Source organism: Salvelinus fontinalis, chromosome 6 (genome assembly GCF_029448725.1).
Source record: "Salvelinus fontinalis isolate EN_2023a chromosome 6, ASM2944872v1, whole genome shotgun sequence".
NCBI classification, from domain to species: Eukaryota; Metazoa; Chordata; class Actinopteri; order Salmoniformes; family Salmonidae; genus Salvelinus; species Salvelinus fontinalis.
In genome coordinates, this window is record NC_074670.1 from 28,089,045 (window position 1) to 28,113,397 (window position 24,353).

The 24,353-nt window shown below is 46.3% G+C and overlaps 1 protein-coding gene across 3 annotated transcripts in view; it reads left to right on the forward strand.

Annotated features, from left to right (window-relative positions):
* sema6e (sema domain, transmembrane domain (TM), and cytoplasmic domain, (semaphorin) 6E) overlaps positions 1 to 10,838 on the forward strand; it is a 126,167-nt gene extending 115,329 nt beyond the window's left edge. For all 3 annotated transcript variants that reach the window (XM_055925885.1, XM_055925886.1, XM_055925887.1), the window contains one exon: positions 7,047 to 10,838. In XM_055925885.1, the coding sequence (XP_055781860.1) occupies positions 7,047 to 8,413 (1,367 nt within the window). In that variant the 3' untranslated portion in view covers positions 8,414 to 10,838. The remainder of the gene's footprint in view (positions 1 to 7,046) is intronic.
* The last annotated feature ends 13,515 nt before the right edge of the window (positions 10,839 to 24,353 follow it).

Genomic DNA, 24,353 nt, shown 5'->3' on the forward strand with positions numbered 1-24,353 from the left:
CTACCAATTGGATATCACGAAAAATGGGTAAAAGTACCACAAAAAAAGAGGATAGTCTAAGTTTGGAACAGTATATTATTTTTATTTTTACCAGTTTTCAACACAAGTCTCCTCAGTGAAACCTCTTGATGCTCTACATGCATCAGCACACTTCTAATAAAATGCCATGTTCATTAGCACTATTCTTCAATTGGAGTGAACCAGTTACATTACAGCGTATCATATTACCTCGTGTGTGCATAAATCAAGCTGCATCCAATTGGTTGGGCACTGATGTGTAATATTATGCATATTCTTAATAATGAGAATACATGATTGAATTCATTCACACGATCACCCAGACCCCCTCTCGCACACACTCACACACCACACACACGAACACAGAGCGTTAACTCTGTTCATCATTACCCAAGCATCAGCTATTTGAACTGTCAAAGTACTCCGAATTTTAGTTAGCAGACTCCTGTTCGTGTCTAATTTTGAAAACACTCTCAGTGCTTGGAGTGTTGCAGCCGATGATTTGTTGTTGTGTTTTCCATGGCAGAAAATACATCTCTGGCATTAGTTGGGGTTAATGGTTGCCTGAGAAGCCTGGGGCCATTTTGACTCATTGCGGCACTATGGAATGAAGTACCCTTTAATGGAACTATTACATTCTCCCCTCAGCTGTAGAGAAACAGAAACTAATTAGGCTATTTTGGAACGTCTTTACTTGACGCAGATATAGAACTCAGGAGTCGTTTCCAGTGCTTAGCTACAGTGCCTTCAGAAAGTATTCACACCCCTTGACTTTTTCAACATTTTGTTGTGTTACAGCTTGATTTTTCAAATGTATTAAATTGAGATTTTTGGTTCTGTCAAAGTGGAATTATGTTTTTCGAAATGTTTACAAATTCATACATTTTAAAGATTTTAATCTTTAAGGACTGGGGAGTTTTTCAGGATAAAAATGAAACGGAATGGAGCTAAGCAAGGCAAAATTCTAGAGGAAACCTGGTTCAGTTTGCTTTCCACCAGACACTGGCAGATTAATTAACCTTTCAGCAGGACAATAACCTAAAACATAAGGCCAAATCTACACTAGAGTTGCTTACCAAGAAGACAGTGAATATTCCTGAGTGGCCACGCTACTGTTTTGACTTAAATCTACTTGAAAATCTATGGCAAGACCTGAAAATTGTTGTCTAGCAACGATCAACAACCAATTTGACAGTGCTTGAAGAATTATGAAAAACATTATGGGCAAGTGTTGCACAATCCAGGTGTGGAAAGCTCTTAGAGACTTACCCAGAAAGACTCACATCTGTAATCGCTGCCAAGGGTACTTCTACAAAGTATTGACTCAGGGGTGTGAATACTAAATAAATTTGATATTTCTGTTTTTCATTTTCAATACATTTTGCACACGTCTAAAAACATGTTTCCACTTTGTCATTATTGGCTATTGTGTGTAGATGGATAAGAAAAATAATACGTTTGATCCATTTTGAATTCAGGCTATAACACAACATTCAAAAGGCACTCACACATCTGAGCAATCTTTTTTGCAGGTGCATGGTAACAGTTGAACAAGATGAAGGAAAAAGGAAACCGCAGAGCTCTGACGAAGGCCGTGAGGCCGATACGTAAACTTATTAAAGATCAGTGATACTATCAAGAGCAGTGTGCGGTTTCCTTTTTCCTTCAGGCTATAACACAACACAATGTGGAATAAGTCCAACGGTATCAATACTTTCTGAAGGCACTGTACGTGTGATCTTGAGCAGTGAACTTTTCCATTGTGTCAGTAATCTTTAAAGGGGTAGTTCACTCTGAAAACAACATTGGAATTGTCCCAAAGTCAAGCTGTCTATATTCCACACCATAGTTAGGCATCAGCAATCAGGATTACCATAAACACTGTAGTATCCCAGTTCAATAATCGGTTGATGTCCAGCTTATCCAAAATCCCTGATTCTCAAGACCATCCATTTGGCCATCAACACTGCAGATGGCTAGCTGATTCTATGGTGCACATGCTGTAGAATAAAAACACAACTTGACTCTGAAACACTTTTTAGGTATGTACTGTAGTAGTTCAGTTGGAGCTAAATGAATCTGTATGATCTTATATAACTATCGGTTTTAAGCATCTCAGAGAAGGGTTAGACGTGAGTCACAGGTGAAAACCTCTGCTTTCCTTGTTTGTGTTTCACTTCTTTTGTTTTTGTTTGTTTTGGAGCCATTTAATCACCTGCTGAAATAGCACTTCACACTCCAGAATCGACACGTTCTCAACTTTGGCTCCTGGCGCAACCCATCCCCAATTAGTGACACGCAGAACAGACTCCAGGTTGCGTATAGCTTTAGCTTGGTTACATAATGCACAGCCTTGTCTATTTTTACCATTATGGATATAATCGCTCAGTGTTTCTCTCATGCAGCGCTATGAGAGCATCAAGCGGGGGCCTTCTACGTACCAAAACACAGCTGCTTCTGAGAGCGAGGCTTCAAAACCCACCAGGCTGACAATCTGTCACTCACTTTGACACATCTCTCTCTCCATCATCTTCTCCCAGCCTCCCCCTTACAATCTGTTCCCTGCACATTCTTTCTCACACTCTATTTCTGTCACTTTTTGTCCCCAGCTTTCTGCCACATTCTATTTCATTTTATTTTCTCTAGTTCTCTTGCTCATCTTTTTTTCTGTCCTGTTCCGCTCTCTCTTTTCTGTTGCCTGGCAGTTTCTTACTGAAGTTATATTTTCTCTCCCTACTGTATCTCTCTCTCTCTCTCTCTCTCTCTCTCTCTGTCTCTCATTCTCTCGAGCATGAATGTTTCCAGCTGTCCCCCCCCTCTCCCTTTCTGTCACCATTTCTCTCCTCCTTCCCTCCTGTCCATTCTCAACCATATGTGTGTTTACCTTTTAGAAGACCTGAGAGTTCCTAATGTGTGTGTGTGTTCCTGTTCTTCACGCATTACACGTATAGTAGGCCTCTGTTCAACAGAGATCATGCTGAACCCACACTTTGGCTAAAGTTAGTGTGACAACCGAGAAAAACAAACATGGAAAAACACTCAGTTATTAACATTATATAAACCATTGAGAGGAGGTTGTTATTGTTGCTTTGAGTAGCTTCAATTATCCTGCGGCACCACATATCTTTATATAACACACCTATATTTTACAAAAAAAATGTATGCAACCCCTACCACTACACAGGTGCAGGCAACTCCAATTAATGGTCACATGTTACATTAAAGCAAAGCTCTCAAACCTTTTTGTCTCACCTCTTTATCAGAGGTGTCATACAATATTGGGTCATAAAATTATTAATTGGACCCTTTTTAAAGGAATTTTCTTTCAACACTGTATTGAGGCAATGCATTATACTGTTTGCCTGCATGCTATGCCTCCTGTGTGCCATCTAGCAGCACACCAGTCTCCCACATGCCATGATTCAGTGGGTATTAATTTCACTGTGACCATGCCACCATATGTCACGCATACGGCCCGATTGAGTCATCCACCCCAGCCCCAAACGTGTTGTGACAGGTTGTGCGTGGGGTTGGAGATCTGTGTACCTCCGCTGTGCATTTCCCCACTGTGGCTCTTGACTCATAGCTCCTCGGCCATGTGGAACCCTTCAATAGTCATAGGGTCCTGGTCAGGGGGCCCAGATGAGTCACAGAACTGAGAGCTTGGAGCCACAGGGAGGTTGGGGGAATCCACACAGAGACATGGGCATCCTGACCTGTATTATTCATAAAACCCCCATACTGCCTCGGCTCACTCTGACACACTGGCCTAGGACAGATAGGATAAATGAAGCACCGCCATGCCAAATTGGATGCAGTCTATCACAGTGCCATCCGTTTTGTCACCAAAGCCCCATATACTACCCACCATTGCGACCTGTACACTCTCGTTGGCTGGCCCACGCTTCATACTCGTCGCCAAACCCACTGGCTCCAGGTCATCTATAAGTCCTTGCTAGGTAAAGCCCCGCCTTATCTCAGCTCACTGGTCACCATAGCAGCACTCACCCGTAGCATGCGCTCCAGCAGGTATATCTCACTAGTCACCCCCAAAGCCAATTCCTCCTTTGGCTGCCTTTCCTTCCAGTTCTCTGCTGCCAATGACTGGAACGAACTGCAAAAATCACTGAAACTGGAGACTTATATCTCCCTCACTAGCTTTAAGCACCAGCTGTCAGAGCAGCTCACAGATCACTGCACCTGTACATAGCCCATCTGTAAATAGCCCATCCAACTACCTCATCCCCATACTGTATTTATTTATTTATCTTGCTCCTTTGCACCCCAATATCTCTACTTGCACATTCATTTTCTGCACATCAATCACTCCAGTGTTTAATTGGTATATTGTAATCACTTCGCCACCATGGCCTATTTATTGCCTTTACCTCCCTTACCTCATTTGCACATACTGTATATATACTTTTTCTACTGTATTATTGACTGTATGTTTGTTTATTCCATGTGTAACTCTGTGTTGTTGTATGTGTCGAATTGCTTTGCTTTATTCTTGGCCAGGTCGCAGTTGTAAATGAGAACTTGTTCTCAACTAGCCTACCTGGTTAAATAAAGGTGAACATTTCATTTTTTTTACGCCATAGAAATACAATGGATATAGCACTTGAATGGATAGAACTTGCGATTTCATAGCAGAACGTCAAACATATTCTGTGAATTTAACATTATCACCAGGAGAATGTGATAGTACAGTATATTGCATCTCTCTATAGGGGAATGGCACCCAGTATTCTACTTACTGATGTAGAGCAAATGGCCCAATTGATAATGATAGAGAGCTTTGCAGTGCTCTAAAAGCCTTTACTTCCTGATAGCGCTGGGAGAGCGACAGGGAGCAGACACTTTTCCTGTAACTTTGTGACCTACATATAACTTTCCATCAACGCCAGGCAAAGAGACACTCGTGTTGGCAGTTACTTCAAGACCAAAGAACGAAGTCTTGTTTGATGCTAATTCTGCCACATCTTCTCTCTGTTTGTATTAAGAGGCTGTCAAAGAAAAACGGTAATGGTGACAAGTACCCTTTAGAGTTACTAGCAAAGTGCCAGGAGCTTCAAGGCTGATGCCTGTGCTCCTCTATTGACACTTCGAGGTTTTCCCTGTTGTGCTTTTGTTACTTTTATAGATTCATGATGAGTTTGTGCTTGAAGCTGCAGTGGAGCTTTGTTACTCATTTCTTCAACCTACAATGTATGCACTGAATACCTGTTCTCCACATACAGTATATACCTAAAGACATACTGTGTGTGTGTACTGCATACCTGTTCTCCACATACAGTATATACCTAAAGACATACTGTGTGTGTGTACTGAATACCTGTTCTCCACATACAGTATATACCTAAAGACATACTGTGTGTGTGTACTGAATACCTGTTCTCCACATACAGTATATACCTAAAGACATACTGTGTGTGTGTACTGAATACCTGTTCTCCACATACAGTATATACCTAAAGACATACTGTGTGTGTGTACTGCATACCTGTTCTCCACATACAGTATATACCTAAAGACATACTGTGTGTGTGTACTGAATACCTGTTCTCCACATACAGTATATACCTAAAGACATACTGTGTGTGTGTACTGCATACCTGTTCTCCACATAAATACCTAAAGACCAACACACACACTTGACCTAAGAGCATTTAAAAAAAATATGTATCCAAGGACATTCTGTTCTGTGTTCTGCGTGTACTGTAGATTCATGCGAGTTATTATTCACATCTCCCTTTCCCTTATAAATTAATGAATATCTTTCTTTCAAATGGTATTGGTATGCTGCCTGCATTTACCCTCACAGACTCCAGTTTCCTTATTCAGACAGAATAATGTATTGGCAACCTATTTGAACAAAACCTATTTAAAGAAATTATGAAGTGTAAGACACTGCTGTCATTGAAATTGTTGTACGAGATGTTTGATTCCACTAAACGCCTAATTGTAAATTCCCTCAGTGAAATTCCCTTCTAATCAAGTGCCCTCACTCTGTTAAAGCTGAAGCATGTGGCAGCTCTTTGTAATTTCATCGAAAGAGAAAAACCCTCGACAAGTCTCTCTTAGGCCCAATCACTTAAATCCTCCTCCTCATCATCATCTTCAACATCCCATCACCACCATTACGTCTAAAGCTGGCACTATCATTGCCCATTACTGCCTAACCTGAGCTCTCATTACGGGATGAAATTAGCCTGTTTGGAACACCTGCATTTCTGCTCCTGGGCGGCCCAAATCCCCCCCCAGGAGCAGATCCCATCCCCTCCCCCTCCCCAATTTCACAGAGACTATCATTAAGGTTGGAGAAGGGCCTGACACCACAGATGGCAGCAGCCTTTGTAAATGAGCTCTGATTGCGAGAAAGGTGGCTAGTATCACTCCTCCTGTTGAATCTCAGATGACATGAGGCAAATATAGTGGCAGGGTCACACCATCCAAGGGCGTTTTCATAGTGTTGAGATAACCTTGAGATTTTGAGGTGCTTAGTTGCGGCAATTCAGATGTTTTCCCAGACAACCATTTTAATCAGTCAGACTCTCGTTCAATTAAAGAGTGACGTATTCTATGAGCTGGTTGGTCGAGTTGGTTATTTTTGTCAAGTTCATCGCAGGTGCACTCACCCTGATCCATGCATTTGAAAGCACAGCCTGTGTGAATGACATCAGACTCCTGCCAGTGCACCCATCAATATTTAAAACCCAAACTAATTTTGGAGTTGATTTCTCAGTGACTGGGGAGCTCTTGCCCTCTGCCACTCTTTGCAGTTGGCGACGAAAGCTGAGGTTTTGGCAAGAAATACTTTATTGATTCATTAACAGAGAGGGAGGCAAGCCAAGAGGCTAGTTACAACACCTTTGCAATGCTGCTTCCCACATAGTAGAGCTTCTGTAAACACAACCTGTCTTTTCCAGCTGCTGCCTGCTTGACCTTATAGAAATTATAGTCTCTTCTAGGTCTCTTGTTTCATTACACTAAAGACCATTTTGTTCTCGCTCTCTTTTTCTGTGAAGGTGTCCGACGGCCTCCCGAGATGGAGAAGACCAACCACAGTGTCCACTACACCCTGCTGATTGCCTGTGTGCTGGTGGCCTTTGTCCTTGGAGCCTTCCTCTCAGGCTTTCTGGTCTCCTGCTACTGCAACCACACCGGCCACAAGACCAAGAGGCTGGCCAAGGACCCAGAGGCCCCCATTCCTCACGCCCTGTCCCTACGCAGCCTGGCCAAGCTCAATGGCCTGCTGGAATGCCAGAACAAGGAGGATAAGATGGAGGTGTCCTCGCCCAAGCTCTACAACTCCTTCTTCCAGAACGGGAAGGAGCATCATCAAGGAGCACCCAGACGGAACGGTGGTCACCACCCAGGGATGTCCATGGGAGACCAGGTCCACCCCCATCACCTACACCACTCTTCGGAGCTCTCGGGTCTGCCCACCCCAGACTCCACCCCTGAACTGCCCATCAAGAACATGAAGGCTTTCAAGAACCAGTGGGAGAAGAACCAGAACTGCAACAATGCCAAAGAGCCCAAGTCCCACAACATGGGACAAGGCTCCAGGCCCAGCTCAGGCCAGCTCCACCAGCAAATCTACCCCTACTCTCATAGTTTCTCCAATGGGCAAGCTCTGGCCAATGGGCATGCCGTGGTCGGTGGACCTCAGCACCTGGAGGAACGCAAGATCCACAATACCGAGCGCATGTTGGTCCAGCAGCCTTACCCCTGCTACCCACAGAAGGTGATGGAGGTCACGTCGCTGGATGAGCTGCTCAAACACATCCACGAGGCAAACGCCAGCAAGAACGCCCAGGTCATGACCTCATCCGGCCTGTCAGCCAGCGGCGGGTGCCATGGGGGTCAACTAGCCTTTGCCAACCGTGTCCAGCCGCACATCCCCGAGACGGAGTCTGCGCCTTACTACAGCTCATCCACCCTGCCCCGAGACAGCCTGACCCGCCGCATGGACGTACCTCCGGACATGCCCCCTCACCACCAGTCCACCCTGGAGCGGAGACACTCTTCCCAGAGACACTCACTGATTACCGCTGCCACTAAGATTGCCAACGGAGGGGGTGGTGGAGGGATGGTCCACCGACAGCAAAGCTTCAGCCAGCGTAACGGCCACCAGCACCAACCGCCCCCTATGCTGGCTCGAATGAACTCCACCGGCAGCGCCTGCGAGATCCACTACCCGCTCATCCCCAACGGGTACCTGACACGCCAGCAGAGCTACAACGGAGAGCAACAGGAGGATACCGGAGGATACCTCCACCGGGGGGCCATAGTCCGCCGGACCACCTCCCTCAAACCCGACGTCCCTCCCAAACCCCTCTTCATCCCTGCATCCTCTCCCGTCAACCAACAGGGAAACTTCAACTACTGAGGAGGAAGAGGAGAGGAGAACAGGACAAGAGTGACTGCGCCTCGTCCTCTCCTCTCAATGGGTGAAAAGTGAAAGACCTTTATGAGAAGACGTGCCCTGGATTATGTGGCAGCCATTCTTGCTGTCGACAAACCTTAAACAAACTTGTTATTTCCCCCTTTTTGTCCAATGAATATCTTTGTACCATATTGGTATTGCTCAGCTACTTGCTTATAGAAGGTGAGGGACTGGAGTTGGTGAAACGCGACCCCCTTATATTATGCTGCCAATGTCCTCAGTGTGGATTTACCATGCAACTTAGTTATGGAAGGGTTTGCCATCAAACATCGGACAGTTTAAGATTGAATCTAGATCTTCTTGCGATGCCTATGAAACTTGCTTTTGCTTACCTTTTTCTTATGTAGTGTTGACAAAAAGTCCTGATCCCCCTAACGTGTTTCTATATATGCATGTGTGTGTATATATATGTGTGTTTTATATCTACACCGTATATGTATACATATACATATGCAGTATATGTATCCTGTGGAGCGACATCAACAAAACTCCTTTAAAGGTAGCTCTGTCTTTTTTGCCTTACTTTGAAACTGAACCCATTATGTTGAAATACATTACTGGTTGGTGTTTGGCATCTCAAATATAAGTTCTCGAAATGAGGCAAGGCCCTGCCTGCCCCTGTTTCAGCATGGTTAGTATGTGGACTAGGGGAATAAGTAATCATTTACCATATTAACACGTTCATGGTGATTTTTGCTACTCACATTCAAAAAGAGAGCCAAGCTGGTGGATACTGACAAGCAAAGGAAACTACTCAAAGCAACTATGCTAGGTGTTTCTCTTTTTTGGAAAATGGATACCTTACTATCCTGCCAAGGCCTGAGAAACAGATGAAAGGCATTAATACAGCGGGTCTATGAAGTAGGGCCTACTACAATTCCTAAAGAATGTTTTTATCACATTGGTGCTTAGTTGATCCTCATGAATTCTAATATAATTATCATGTATCATACCCAAAGAGGACCAGACACTCAACCCCCAAAGAATCAGGATCAAGATCAGACCATCCGCCCCCAAAAAACACTCTTAACATGGTACAGACTGCAGTTATTATAATTATTAACTTTGTGGCTATTGGTTGTAAATAAAGGAATAATACTAGCCAAATGTTAATTGTATGTGTAAATGTGTGCCTTATTTAATATAGTATGTGGTATGGGGTAGGGGTAAATGCAAGGCGCCAAGATGCTATATAATAGGTGTTAGATTTTTCTTTTTTTTTATGGTCGTCGGAATGTGTCATATCTATTGTAGATTTGTATTTCTAACTAGGGTTTTTGATATCCCTGAACTGTGAGCCTGCCAGCACTGGCATACGACTACCACAGCTTGAGGCTGCATCTTTTTTGTTTGCCTCCTTTTCATGTGTTTTCACTGGGTTAGCTTTTTCTCTGATTGCTAACTTTACCTTTTGATTGTTTGTAGCATAGCAGGCTACTCAATAGATTTAAAAGGGGGACATCAGTCCCTAAGATGTTAAGATTTTTCAGGCTCTCTGATACTCCCTACATATCACTTGGGCTCAACCTCAACACTACAGGTACACCACAGGTACACCACAGGTAGCAGAAAAGATCCGAAGGGTGGGATTTAGTGTTTTTTTGTCTGATCAGAAGATGTTGAAATTGTTTTAGGTAGAAATGGAATGGACTCCCTGATCCGATGAGCGTAGACCGGAAGGGATCGGAAGCGTCTGCCGGGCATTCTCCTCAGGGAGAGAGAGGGAAAGCAGGCAGATCGGACTCAGAAATATCACTCCCTCTGGAACTCTGTTGTTGCACTTTCTGGGCTTCTTCATGGGTTGCTGGATTCATGGTCAATTATTTGAGAGAGAGAAAAAACACTTACTGTATCTGAAAATAGTATTTATGCCCTAGATTCCTGAAGCTGGTCTGACCCCAAGTTTACCCTTCACACTTGAATTCACCTTGGGACTGACCGATAGATACATGAGCCTGAACTACAACATTAGTTATAGATGGCTACATTCTTGCGTTTTAGGCAAACTAGTTTGGATGCAACACACGCTTAAGTAGAATCCTCACAGACATTATGGATCACTCCCATTACACATGAAACCAGTATTTGATTTGAATGTGACCATATCTCGTAACAGGAAAAGGGCAGCTACAGTACTTATTGGTGAGTTGAAGTGAAGTTTATTTGAGTTTGCATTGAGATTGTATGGGAAAGGGAATGGTCTATTCTACTTTTAATAGCTATTGCACAGAGTGTAAATACATTCTCTTGGGGGGGGGGGGCTCTCGTTGATTCATAATGTTTTCATTCTTTGGGTGCTTATGAATTTGGTTTCACAGAATACCATTGTATGTCTCTTATAATAGAAATAAATGAAAATACATTGCAAGTGTGTCACTGACTTTGATGTGTGTCACATTATTCTCACATAGAAGTTACCTGTTTTATTGCAAAAATATTTAACTTTATAAACCATTGTCAAGAGTAGGGTTGAATAGCGGGAACAGGTTTACCGAGACTTCCCGCCCAAACCCACTCCCCTTTCCCCGGGATAAATCACTGCGAGAACCAGTAAATTGTAATAAATAATTTCTATCAACAGCATGATGTGAAATTGAACTGTTAAATTATATCTGGCTTCTCACCGGCCTTCTCTCTGCTATCTGCATGATCAATCATCAACGCTAAGGGTTGGGACAGAGCGCATCTCAGTAGGCTATGGAGCGCAGTCCACAATGCATTATCTTATCTTGGTAACTTATTTTTGTTGTGACAGGTAGGTTTACATTTGCTGCAGCATAGCCTATGCCACAGTAGGATAATATAAGGACTGAATGCACGTCTAATTTACACATCTCCATTTTTCGGGGTTCCCTTTTTAATTGTAACAATACTTGTTTATATATTTGAAGATGCAGAGTTTTTAAGCAGCCTATCACTCTAATAGAATTGCTTTAAATCAGTGTATACTTGAGCGCTCTGTTTCCCCACTCTCCATCAATTTCATTCAACTTGCATCCCAAATAGATCATCCTGTTCAAGATTTATATATCCTTAACAAAAATATTAACGCAACATGCAACAATTTCAAAGATTCTAATGAGTTCCAAGACATTCAAGTAAATCAGCCTATTGAAATAAATGAATTACCCCCTAATCTATGGATTTCATATGACTGAGAATACAGATATGCATCTGTTGGTCGAAGATACATGTACCTCACAATTGGCCCAGCGTCGTCTGGGTTAGGGAGGGTTTAGCCGGCAGGGATATCCTTGTCTCATCGCGCACAAGCGACTCTTGTGGCGGGCCGGGCGCAGTGCACGCTGATGAGGTTGCCAGGTGTTTCCTCCGACACATTGGTGCGGCTGGCTTCCGGGTTGGATGTGCGTTGTGTCAAGAAGCAGTGCGGCTAGGTTGGGTTGTGTTTCGGAGGACGCATGGCTCTCGACCTTCGCCTCTCCCAAGTCTGTACGGGAGTTGCAGCGATGAGACAAGACTGTAACTACTACCAATTGGATACCACGAATTTGGGGAGAAAAAAGGGGGGGGAAGAAAGATACATGTACCTTTTTTTTTTTTAAAGAAGAAGAAGAAAGGATGGGCGTGGATCAGAAAATCTCATTCGTATAGAGTTGATCAGGCTGTTGATTGTGGCCGGTGGAATGTTGTCCCACTCCTCTTCAATGGCTATTGCGAAGTTGCTGGATATTGTCTGGAACTGGAACATGCTGTCATACCCGTCGCTCCACAGCATCCCAAACATGCTCAACGGGTGACATGCCTGGAGAGTATGCAGGCCATGGAAGAACTGGGACATTTTCAGCTTCCAGGAATTGTGTACAGATCCCTGAGACATGGGGCTGTGCATTATCATTCTGAAACATGAGGTGATTGCGGCAGATGAATGGCACGACAATGGGCCTCAGGATCTCTTTACGGTATCTCTGTGCATTCAAATTGCCATTGATAAATTGCAATTGTGTTCGTTGTCCGTAGCTTATGCCTGCCCATACAATAACCCCACCACCACCATGGGGCACTCTGTTCACGACGTTGACATCAGCAAACCCCTCGGCAACACGACACCATACACATGGTTTGTGGTTGTGATGCCGGTTGGACGTACTGACAAATTCACTAAAACAACGTTGGAGGTGGCTTATGGTGGAGAAATGAACATTCAATTATCTGGCAACAGCTCTGGTGGACATTCCTACAGTCAGCATGCCATTTTCATGCTCCCTCAACTTGAGGCATCTGTGGCATTGTGTTGTGTGACAAAACTGCACATTTTAGAGTGGCCTTTTATTGTCCCCAGCATAAGGTGTACCTGTGTAATAATCATGCTGTTTAATCAGCTTCTTGATATGCCATACCTGTCAGTTGGATGGATTATCTTGGCAAAGGAGAAATACTCACTAACAGGGATGTTAACAAATGTGGAAAAAGTCAAGCGGTCTGAATACTTTCCGAAGGCACTGTATATAGTTAGATTAATAGTTGTCCTAGCCTACCTTTTTCAGGTAATAAATTCAGTTTTAGCTAATGAATGAATGATGGATTATGGATAAGTTTCTCATTTATAGCCTCTTGCTCAATACACACCTGTGCTCTGCTGGCCTCTATCCTTAAACACTCCTTAGTTCTTGGAGTCCCAGGAAAAACTAGACTAGAATAGCTTGATGGATTTATTTTTATACTTTTTTTGCATTTCTTATACTACTAGACTATTCGAAGAAGAATGCAAGCTCTCGTTTGCTGAATGTTAAATACAGCAGCCTATAGAAAGAAACTAAGAGATTGCGATGGTGGTAGGCTATAGCAGTTATTTATTCACCATTAATTCTTGAAGTGAAAGAAAGCCATCTGCATTTTATTCTAGTCCTATATAATTCAAGCATGTCATAGCAATGATAAAGACAGATAAAAGTATGTAACTGTTAACTTCTTTGGGACAGGGGTCAGCATTTTCACTTTTGGATGAATAGCATGCCCAGAGTGAACTGCCTCCTACTCAGTCCCAGATGCTAATATAGGCATAGTATTATTATTATTGGATAGAGAACACTCTGAAGTTTCTAAAACTGTTTGAATGATGTCTGTGAGTATAACAGAACTCATATGGCGGGCAAAAACCGGAGAAAAAATCCAAACAGGAAGTGGGAAATCTGAGGTTTGTAGTTTTTGAACTCAGCCCCCATCGAATTCACAGTGGAATATGGGTTATGTTGCACTTCCTAAGGCTTCCACTAGATGTCAACTGTCTTAAGAACGTTGTTTCAGGCTTCTCCTGTGAAGGGGGGCCGGATGGGAGCTGTTTGACTAAGGGGTCTGCCAGCAGCCTCGCATTTCACATGAGAGGTAGCTCTCGTTCCATTGCTTTTCTACAGACAATGGAATTCTCCAGTTGGAACATTATTGAACGTTTATGATAAAAAAAACATCCTAAAGATTGATTCTATACTTAGTTTGACAAGTTTCTTCGACCTGTAATATAACTTTTTTGAACTTTTCGTCCGATTGGACCTGAACGCGCTTTTGGATTTGTTTACCAAACGCCCTAACAAAAGAAGCTATTTTTACATAAATGGACATAAATTATGAACATTATCGAACAGTCTGTTCAGCAGTCTGCATCTGGGTCTTACCTTGATTCCTGACAGCATGTCAATCTCTCCTGGCTGAAAGTGGAGGAGAGATTGACTTCATCACTACTTTTATTTATGAGAGGTATTGACATGTTGAATGCACCGAGCTGTCTGTCTAAACTACTGGCACACAGCTTGGACACCCATGCATACCCCACAAGACATGCCACAAGAGGTCTCTTCACAGACCCCAAGTCCAGAACAGACTATGAGAGGCACACAGTACTACATAGAGCCATGACTACATGGAACTCTATTCCACATCAAGTAACTGACGCCAGCAGTAAAATTAGATTTAAAAAACAGATAAAGGAACACCTTATGGAACAGCGGGGACTGTGAAGCAATAAAAACATTGGCACAGACACATGCATAGTCACACACATATGATAACATACATTCCCATGCTTACCGTGGAGAGCGGGAGTACGGGCAGACACCGTGTTATGCGGAAGAGCGTACGGTGTCTCCTGTACGTGTGCATAGCCCGGTGCGGGTTATTCCACCTCCCCGCACTGGGCGGGCTAGATTGAGCATTGAGCCAAGTGCCATGAAGCCGGCTCAACATATCTGGCCTCCAGTACGTCTCCTCGGGCCGGTGTACATGGCACCAGCCTTACGAATGGTGTCCCCGGTTCGCCTACACAGTCCAGTGCGGGTTATTCCACCTCCCCGCATTGGACGGGCTACGGGGAGCATTCAACCAGGTAAGGTTGGGCAGGCTCAGTGCTCAAGGGAGCCAGTACGCCTGCACGGTCCGGTATATCCGGCGCCACCTTCCCGCCCCAGCCCAGTACCACCAGTGCCTACACCACGCACCAGGCTTCCAGTGCGTCTCCAGAGCCCTGTTCCTCCTCCACGCACTCTCCCTGTGGTGCGTGTCTCCAGCCCAGTGCCTCCAGTTCCGGCACCACGCACCAAGCCTCCTGTGCGTCTCCAGAGCCCTGTACGCACTGTTCCTTCTCCCCGCACTCGCCCTGAGGTGCGTGCCCTCGGCCCGGTACCACCAGTGCCGGTACCACGCACCAGGCCTATAGTGCGCATCGAGAGTCCAGCGTGCCCTGTTCCTGCTCCCCGCACTAGCCTTGAGGTGTGTATCTCCAGTCCGGTACCACCAGTTCCGGCACCACGCACCAGGCCTACTGTGCGCCTCAGCAGGTCAGAGTCGGCCGTCTGCCCAACGCCACCTGCACTGCTCGTCTGCCCAGCGCCGTCTGAGCCATCTGTCTGCCCAGCTCCGTCTGAGCCATCCGTCTGCCCAGCGCCGTCTGAGCCATCCGTCTGCCCAGCGCCGTCTGAGCCATCCGTCTGCCCAGCGCCGTCTGAGCCATCCGTCTGCCCAGCGTCGTCTGAGCCATCCGTCTGCCCAGCGCCGTCTGAGCCATCCGTCTGCCCAGCGCCGTCTGAGCCATCCGTCTGCCCAGCGCCGTCTGAGCCATCCGTCTGCCCAGCGCCGTCTGAGCCATCCGTCTGCCCAGCGCCGTCTGAGCCATCCGTCTGCCCAGCGCCGTCTGAGCCATCCGTCTGCCCAGCGCCGTCTGAGCCATCCGTCTGCCCAGCGCCGTCTGAGCCATCCGTCTGCCCAGCGCCGTCTGAGCCATCCGTCTGCCCAGCGCCGTCTGAGCCATCCGTCTGCCCAGCGCCGTCTGAGCCATCCGTCTGCCCAGCGCCGTCTGAGCCATCCGTCTGCCCAGCGCCGTCTGAGCCATCTGTCTGCCCAGCGCCGTCTGAGCCATCCGTCTGCCCAGCGCCGTCTGAGCCATCCGTCTGCCCAGCGCCGTCTGAGCCATCCGTCTGCCCAGCGCCGTCTGAGCCATCCGTCTGCCCAGCGTCGTCTGAGCCATCCGTCTGCCCAGCGCCGTCTGAGCCATCCGTCTGCCCAGCGCCGTCTGAGCCATCCGTCTGCCCAGCGCCGTCTGAGCCATCCGTCTGCCCAGCGCCGTCTGAGCCATCCGTCTGCCCAGCGCCGTCTGAGCCATCCGTCTGCCCAGCGCCGTCTGAGCCATCCGTCTGCCCAGCGCCGTCTGAGCCATCCGTCTGCCCAGCGCCGTCTGAGCCATCCGTCTGCCCAGCGCCGTCTGAGCCATCCGTCTGCCCAGCGCCGTCTGAGCCATCCGTCTGCCCAGCGCCGTCTGAGCCATCCGTCTGCCCAGCGCCGTCTGAGCCATCCGTCTGCCCAGCGCCGTCTGAGCCATCCGTCTGCCCAGCGCCGTCTGAGCCATCCGTCTGCCCAGCGCCGTCTGAGCCATCCGTCTGCCCAGCGCCGTCTGAGCCATCCGTCTGCCCAGCGCCGTCTGAGCCATCCGTCTGCCCAGCGCCGTCTGAGCCATCCGTCTGCCCAGCGCCGTCTGAGCCATCCGTCTGCCCAGCGCCGTCTGAGCCGTCCGTCTGCCACGCGCCATCTGAGCCGTCCGCCAGTCAGGAGCTGCCAGAGCCGCCCGCCAGTCAGGAGCCATTAGAGCCGTCCGCCAGTCAGGAGCTGCCAGAGCCGCCAGCCAGTCAGGAGCTGCCAGAGCCGCCAGCCAGTCAGGAGCTGCCAGAGCCGCCAGCCAGTCAGGAGCTGCCAGAGCCGCCAGCCAGTCAGGAGCTGCCAGAGCCGCCAGCCAGTCAGGAGCTGCCAGAGCCGCCAGCCAGTCAGGAGCTGCCAGAGCCGCCAGCCAGTCAGGAGCTGCCAGAGCCGCCAGCCAGTCAGGAGCTGCCAGAGCCGCCAGCCAGTCAGGAGCTGCCAGAGCCGCCAGCCAGTCAGGAGCTGCCAGAGCCGCCAGCCAGTCAGGAGCTGCCAGAGCCGCCAGCCAGTCAGGAGCTGCCAGAGCCGCCAGCCAGTCAGGAGCTGCCAGAGCCGCCAGCCAGTCAGGAGCTGCCAGAGCCGCCAGCCAGTCAGGAGCTGCCAGAGCCGCCAGCCAGTCAGGAGCTGCCAGAGCCGCCAGCCAGTCAGGAGCTGCCAGAGCCGCCAGCCAGTCAGGAGCTGCCAGAGCCGCCAGCCAGTCAGGAGCTGCCAGAGCCGCCAGCCAGTCAGGAGCTGCCAGAGCCGCCAGCCAGTCAGGAGCCGCCCTCCAGTCAGGAGCCGCCCTCCAGTCAGGAGCCGCCCTCCAGTCAGGAGCCGCCCTCCAGTCATGAGCCGCCCTCCAGTCATGAGCCGCCCTCCAGTCAGGAGCCGCCCTCCAGTCAGGAGCCGCCCTCCAGTCAGGAGCCGCCCTCCAGTCATGAGCCGCCCTCCAGTCATGAGCCGCCCTCCAGTCATGAGCCGCCCTCCAGTCATGAGCCGCCCTCCAGTCAGGAGCCGCCCTCCAGTCAGGAGCCGCCCTCCAGTCAGGAGCCGCCCTCCAGTCAGGAGCCGCCCTCCAGTCAGGAGCCGCCCTCCAGTCAGGAGCCGCCCTCCAGTCATGAGCCGCCCTCCAGTCATGAGCCGCCCTCCAGTCATGAGCCGCCACCCAGTCATGAGCCGCCACCCAGTCATGAGCCGCCACCCAGTCATGAGCCGCCACCCAGTCATGAGCCGCCACCCAGTCATGAGCCGCCACCCAGTCATGAGCCGCCACCCAGTCATGAGCCGCCACCCAGTCATGAGCTGCCACCCAGTCATGAGCTGCCACCCAGTCATGAGCTGCCACCCAGTCATGAGCTGCCACCCAGTCCGGAGCTACCTCTCTGTCCTGAGCTACCTCTCTGTCCTGAGCTACCTCTCTGTCCTGAGATATCTCTCTGTCCTGAGTTGTCTCGCCTTTTTAGGAGGGGCCTTAGTGAAGGTTCCTGGACCATGGTCGGGGGCGAGGGTCGCCACTCAAAGGACGCTAAGGAGGGGGACAAAGACAGTGGTGGAGTGGTGTTCTCGTCCACCGCCGGAGCCGCCACCGTGGACAGATGCCCACCCAGACCCTCCCCTTGAGTTTTAGGGGTGCGCCCGGAGTTCGCACCTTGAGGGGGGGGGGGTTCTGTCACGTTCCTGACCTGTTTTGTATGTGTTTAGTTGGTCAGGGCGTGAGTTGGGGTGGGTATTCTATGTTGTGTGTCTAGTTCGTCTGTTTCTGTGTTCAGCCTAATGTGGTTCTCAATCAGAGACAGCTGTCAATCGTTGTCCCTGATTGAGAATCATATAAAGGTGGCTTGTTTTGTGTTGGGGATTGTGGGTGGTTGTTTCCTGTCTCTGTGTTTGTGTTCTGCACCAAATAGGACTGTTTCGGCTTTCACGTTTTGTTATTTTGCTATTGGTTAATGTTCACCGTTTATTCTGTTGATTAAACATGTTGAACACTAACTGCGCTGCATTTTGGTCCTCTCATTCATCCCAGGAAGAAAGCCGTTACACATACACATGGATTTAGTCATGTAGATATGTGGTAGTTGTGGAGTAGGGGCCTGAGGGCACACAGTGTTGTGAAATCTGTTTATGTATTGTAATGTTTTAAAATTGTATAAATTGCCTTAATTTTGCTGGACCCCAGGAAGAGTAGCTGCTGCTTTAGCAGCAGATAATGGGGATCCATAAAAAATACAAATACAAATTAAACATAAGCCCAACCTAAAACGTTACTAGCCTGCATGTGTCTGCAGGTAGCTAACCAACCAGGTTCAATGTTAGCTGGCTCTGAGGTACGAATAATATAACTACACAGATCATACGTTAGCTAGTGAGCCAGCCAGCTAACATTAGCTAGCTAACTAACAGTACACTTTGACTTAAAGAAAACGACTTAAAAGCTAGGAAGCAATGAAGCAATAGAGAAAACGAGGACTTAGGCTAATACACTCATTGCGTCAGCTTACTAATTATAAAAAAGTAAAATAGACCCTATTATATTTCAAAATCAAACTCGCCAGCCTACAATTGTAACTGCACCAGCATCGCATGTTCTCTCCCATCTTCATGCTTTGAACAAGTGTGTAATTCCAGTCCGTATAATACAATTCAGTACAGTAATACAGTCCACACTCAAAAAGAGTAGCCTACTGGAGCTTGTTTCATTTATTTACCCAAGACAGAATAGCTTCATCTATGGGCTTTTCTGTTTTCTGTTTTAACCTATATATTTTATTTTACCTTTATATAAGCAGGAAGTCACCATAGGTCATGTATTGGATGACTGCACAGTCATTTGGGCTTATTTGAGTTTGGGCTCATAAAATGTATTTAATGTAGGGCTAATAAAATGTCCGTAGTGTATGGCACTTCCGGCTTGAATTTTCATGCCAATCAAAGCTCGAATCACATCCAGACATACAGAATGTGTATGCTTTAGAATGACACTTCTGGTTTTGGCGGGAAATACCGGGTTAGCCAGAAGAAAGTGATTTATTTTAGGGATAGAAAATACCGGGAAAATATTCAACCCTAGTCAAGAGGACTGTTTACATGTGTTGATGTGACCTGGGATTGATGTCTTGGCTGTTACCTTCTCCATGTTGTTGATGAGGTACAATAATGCTGTGCTGAAAATGTTTGACTTTGGCTCCTCCTAACAAGCCTGTATTGATTAACGTACATAATTATCCTCAGTGCCTCTTGGGTAATCATGACTGCATTAGCATGGGGGTAGTGGTGGGAGGAAGTAGGGAGTCAAAAGGAACCACTCACACAGAGGTGAGGCATTAATTTATTTAATAGGAGTCTACTGCTGTGGTCAAATAAGTACAGTCGTGGCCAAAAGTTTTGAGAATGACACAAATATACATTTTCACAAAGTCTGCTGCCTCAGTTTGTATGGCAATTTGCATATACTCCAGAATGTTATGAAGAGTGATCAGATGAATTGCAATTAATTGCAAAGTCCCTCTTTGCATGCAAATGGACTGAATCCCCCAAAAACATTTCCACTGCATTTCAGCCCTGCCACAAAAGGACCAGCGGACATCATGTCAGTGATTCTCTCGTTAACACAGGTGTGAGTGTTGACGAGGACAAGGCTGGAGATCACTCTGTCATGCTGATTGAGTTCGAATAACAGACTGGAAGCTTCAAAAGGAGGGTGGTGCTTGGAATCATTGTTCTTCCTCTGTCAAACATGGTTACCTGCAAGGAAACACGTGCCGTCATCATTGCTTTGCACAAAAAGGGCTTCACAGGCAAGGATATTGCTGCCAGTAAGATTGCACCTAAATCAACCATTTATTGCATCATCAAGAAATTCAAGGAGAGCGGTTCAATTGTTGTGAAGAAGGCTTCAGGGCGCCCAAGAAAGTCCAGCAAGCACCAGGACCCTCTCCTAAAGTTGATTTAGCTGCGGGATCGGGCCACCACCAGTACAGAGCTTGCTCAGGAATGGCAGCAGGCAGGTGTGAGTGCATCTGCACGCACAGTGAGGTGAAGACTTTTGGAGGATGGCCTGGTGTCAAGAAGGGCAGCAAAGAAGCCACTTCTCTCCAGGAACAACATCAGGGACATACTGATATTCTGCAAAAGGAACAGGGATTGGACTGCTGAGGACTGGGGTGAAGTCATTTTCTCTGATGAATCCCCTTTCCGATTGTTTGGGGCATCTGGAAAAAAGCTTGTCCGGAGAAGACAAGGTGAGCGCTACCATCAGTCCTGTGTCATGCCAACAGTAAAGCATCCTGAGACCATTCATGTGTGGGGCTGCTTCTCAGCCAAGGGAGTGGGCTCACTCACAATTTTGCCTAAGAACACAGCCATGAATAAAGAATGGTCCAACACATTCTCCGAGAGCAACTTCTCCCAACCATCCAGGAACAGTTTGGTGATGAACAATGCCTTTTCCAGCATGATGGAGCACCTTGTCATAAGGCAAAAGTGATAACTAAGTGGCTCGGGGAACAAAACATCGATATTTTGGGTCCATGGCCAGGAAACTCCCCAAACCTTAATCCCATTGAGAACTTGTGGTAAATCCTCAAGAGGCGGGTGGACAAACAAAAACCCACAAATTCTGACAAACTCCAAGCATTGATTATGCAAGAATGGAGGTCTTGAATAAGAAGGGTCAACACTGCAAATATTGACTCTATCAACTTCATGTAATTGTCAATAAAAGCTTTTGATACTTATGAAATGCTTGTAATTATACTTCAGTATTCCATAGTAACCTCTGACAAAAATATCTTACGACACTGAAGCAGCAAACTTTGTGAAAATTAATATTTGTGTCATTCTCAAAACTTTTGGCCACGACTGTAGACGGCCCTTGAAATAACTTATGATGGCTTATCAGAGACGCATCACTTAAACCACTTTCTTTAATGAAAGAGCTGTCCTTTTAAATGTATAAACCTTATTTTTGTCATGTTCCTGACCTTATTTTCCTTTGTTTAACTTTGTTTAGTTGGTCAGGACGTGAGCTGGGTGGGTAGTCTATGTTATGTGTTTCTATGTTGGGTTTAATGTGTTGCCTGATATGGTTCTCAATTAGGGGCAGGTGTTTGACGTGTCCTCTGATTGAGAACCATATTAAGGTAGGCTGTTCTCACTGTTTGTTTGTGGGTGATTGTTCCTGTGTCTGTCGCACCACACGGGACTGTTTCGTGTTCGTTCGTTTGGTTAGTCTGTTCGTGCGTTCTTCGTGTTATATTGTAAGTTCTCAAGTTCAGGTCTGTCTACGTTGTTTTGTAATCTATTCAAGTGTTCTTCGTATTTTCGTCTTGTTTAAATAAATTATTTATGTCTGCATACAACGCTGCGTTTTGGTCCAATCCCTACTCCTTCTCCTCGACCGAGGAGGAGGAAGATTATGACAACCGTTACAATTTTGGTGCTTTTAACTGCAAAGCTACTTTATCTGATGCAAAGCAGGCCTACACCTGTGTGACTTGAATTCATATGGGAAGACAGTTTTTTTGTGTGTGTCTAGTCTTTGAAATGAGGTGTATGAGAAAGCCTTCTGGCCTCAAATAAAGGAATTTCACCGCTGGAAGTTCATGTGAAACAAATTTGATCAGAACACCACCTACACTTGTTCTCCTGATGAGAAAAATCAAACGCCCTGAAATAAGTCACTGTCTGGCAAATTCCAGAACTAGATTGGTCCTTCAACTTTCTACATCGAAGAAAACTAATAGAATACCGATGTAAGAAAACACCACGTATGATTGACAGAAAAATACATTTTCCAATTACCTTGCATGGTCCCACACCTCCCTTAATCCGCCTGACTGTTGACTTCACAAACCATGTATTTTTCTCCTTCTAAATAGGTTTATATGCTGTCAGCTATTCCATTGTGACCTACCTGCACCCCCTCCCCCCCAACCATCCCGCTCCCCTCAACCCACCCCCTCCCTCTCCCCTAAGAAATACAGCTCCAGTGGAATCATGGAATCGTCTTAAAATGACTTCCTATTCCCGACGTGTCCACCCTAGCGACAGCACACTGACAGCTGGCATCAGAATTCATTACATATCTCCCAACGGAACGTCTGAAAGGCTGGGCAGACGCAGTCACCATTTTTTTTACCAGCGAGACCTGTCAGTGGAATAATCACTGTCGCTGCAAAGTTGACAGGGTTTTGCCTGCAAAAAAAAAACGATGCTGTGAACATTGATCCAGGTTTCAGGACACGTGTACTGCTGCTTGTCCCTTCCTTGTATTCATACTTTTCCCTCCATCAACCTTTCTTGTGTTTTTCTGTGGCGCTTTCATATAGTCCCATTCATCACTGTCACTGGCCTTAAACAAAGAAGGTGGCCTCACTGCACCTGGCTGTCACTATACAGACCACAGCATTGCTGTTTGATAATCCAGGCAACAAATATGACCACAGAATAAAGAAATACAGCTGAGTCTTTTCCCACTGCGAACACTTGATTGAGTTGTCAACTAATGTGAATCCAGGCTTTACAGTATTTTAACACACTTTATTTGATTGCACATTATTTGATGAATGATGAATACTGTGAAAGCTCTAACATCAAAGTTCCTCGTTTTATTTTCACAGTCGGCGCATGTGTGCTTCAACTAAGAGATGTACGCCAGCCTTCTGAGGGCAAATTCAACACTATGCTTTTTCTAGAGAGTAGAATGCAAGGACTCCATTTATGAATGCCCCCAAGACTCGATGGAAACGATCTGAGGAAGCTCCTCATTAAACTGGATATTAATTTGAGCTTGTTTTATACTCCACCACCAAGGCTTTCATCTCATTTGGTGACAGAAACATCTTGCTGAAGTTGACCGTAAAGAAGTTTTCACTTAAAAGTTAGTGGCATACTATCTTCAGTCAGTATGTATCACAAGGGGATGAGGAAACCAAGGTTAGGTTTTTTTCAAGTCAGTTTTAAATTAACTTTGGTATGCTTTGAAGGGCATTAGTACACATCTGATAAGATAGTTGGTTATTGAAATGACTACTTTGGTCCAGTACCCTATGATGCTTATTATACGTTGGTCTTTGATGCAAACGTTCCTTACAGACTCTCTTAGTGCATTTAGTCAAGAAAGCTTAAAATCATAGTTAATCATGTTCCTCTTTGATAAGAGCAGGGACACATCCTCAAATATCTTGTTTTGGTCTTGTGCAATAGATCCCCCTCAGAATGATTTCCTTCTGAAAAATGGAAACATTTATTGACCAGATCATTGCTAAGCTCTGTAGAAGCTACACTCTGTGAAATAAAAATGGATGCCAGAACGATGGAAGCGCTTATAAGCCAAAAACGCTCTATCCACAAGACTAGTGTCCATAACTCAGACTCCTCACTATTTCTGCAGTATTTGTTTTTACAGGAGACCCAGTTTGGCCTCGCTCCCAGAGAGGAGTTGAGAAGGACTAGTAGGCCACAAACCGCAGTGCATTTGGAGCCTTTTAAATGGCCCATAAACACTGGTGGAGAAACACAAGGCTTCACCAGCACACAGAGACAAGCAGCCTCTAGTCTCCTTTCTACTAGGGTGAAAACCATTTCATTTTCCTGAAAATTGCAGTATGAAAAATATTAAATTTCTCTTTCATGCTCTCCTTCCTTTATTGCCTTTCATGAAAGACCCTTTCATTCTGAAAAGAATGTGGGAGAAAATTGCTGTAATAGTATTTCGTCTACACCACATGGATATTATAGGATCCATTCTGTGTTCAAAATTCATTATCGCCAACACAAATGTGTCATGCGAAGGTAATTGACAGGCATACCTATTATGGATTAAGGGTGAAATCCTATCAGGTTATAGGTCTCACGGGGTGAGGCTTTTTACACTAATACTAACCATATAGTGGCCTCTTATGGCCCCTGTTCAGCATCTGACTCTGGACCCATGCAGATCTTACAGTAGCTTGGCCAACACGATCAAACTGAACTTGTCCTCCCTTAC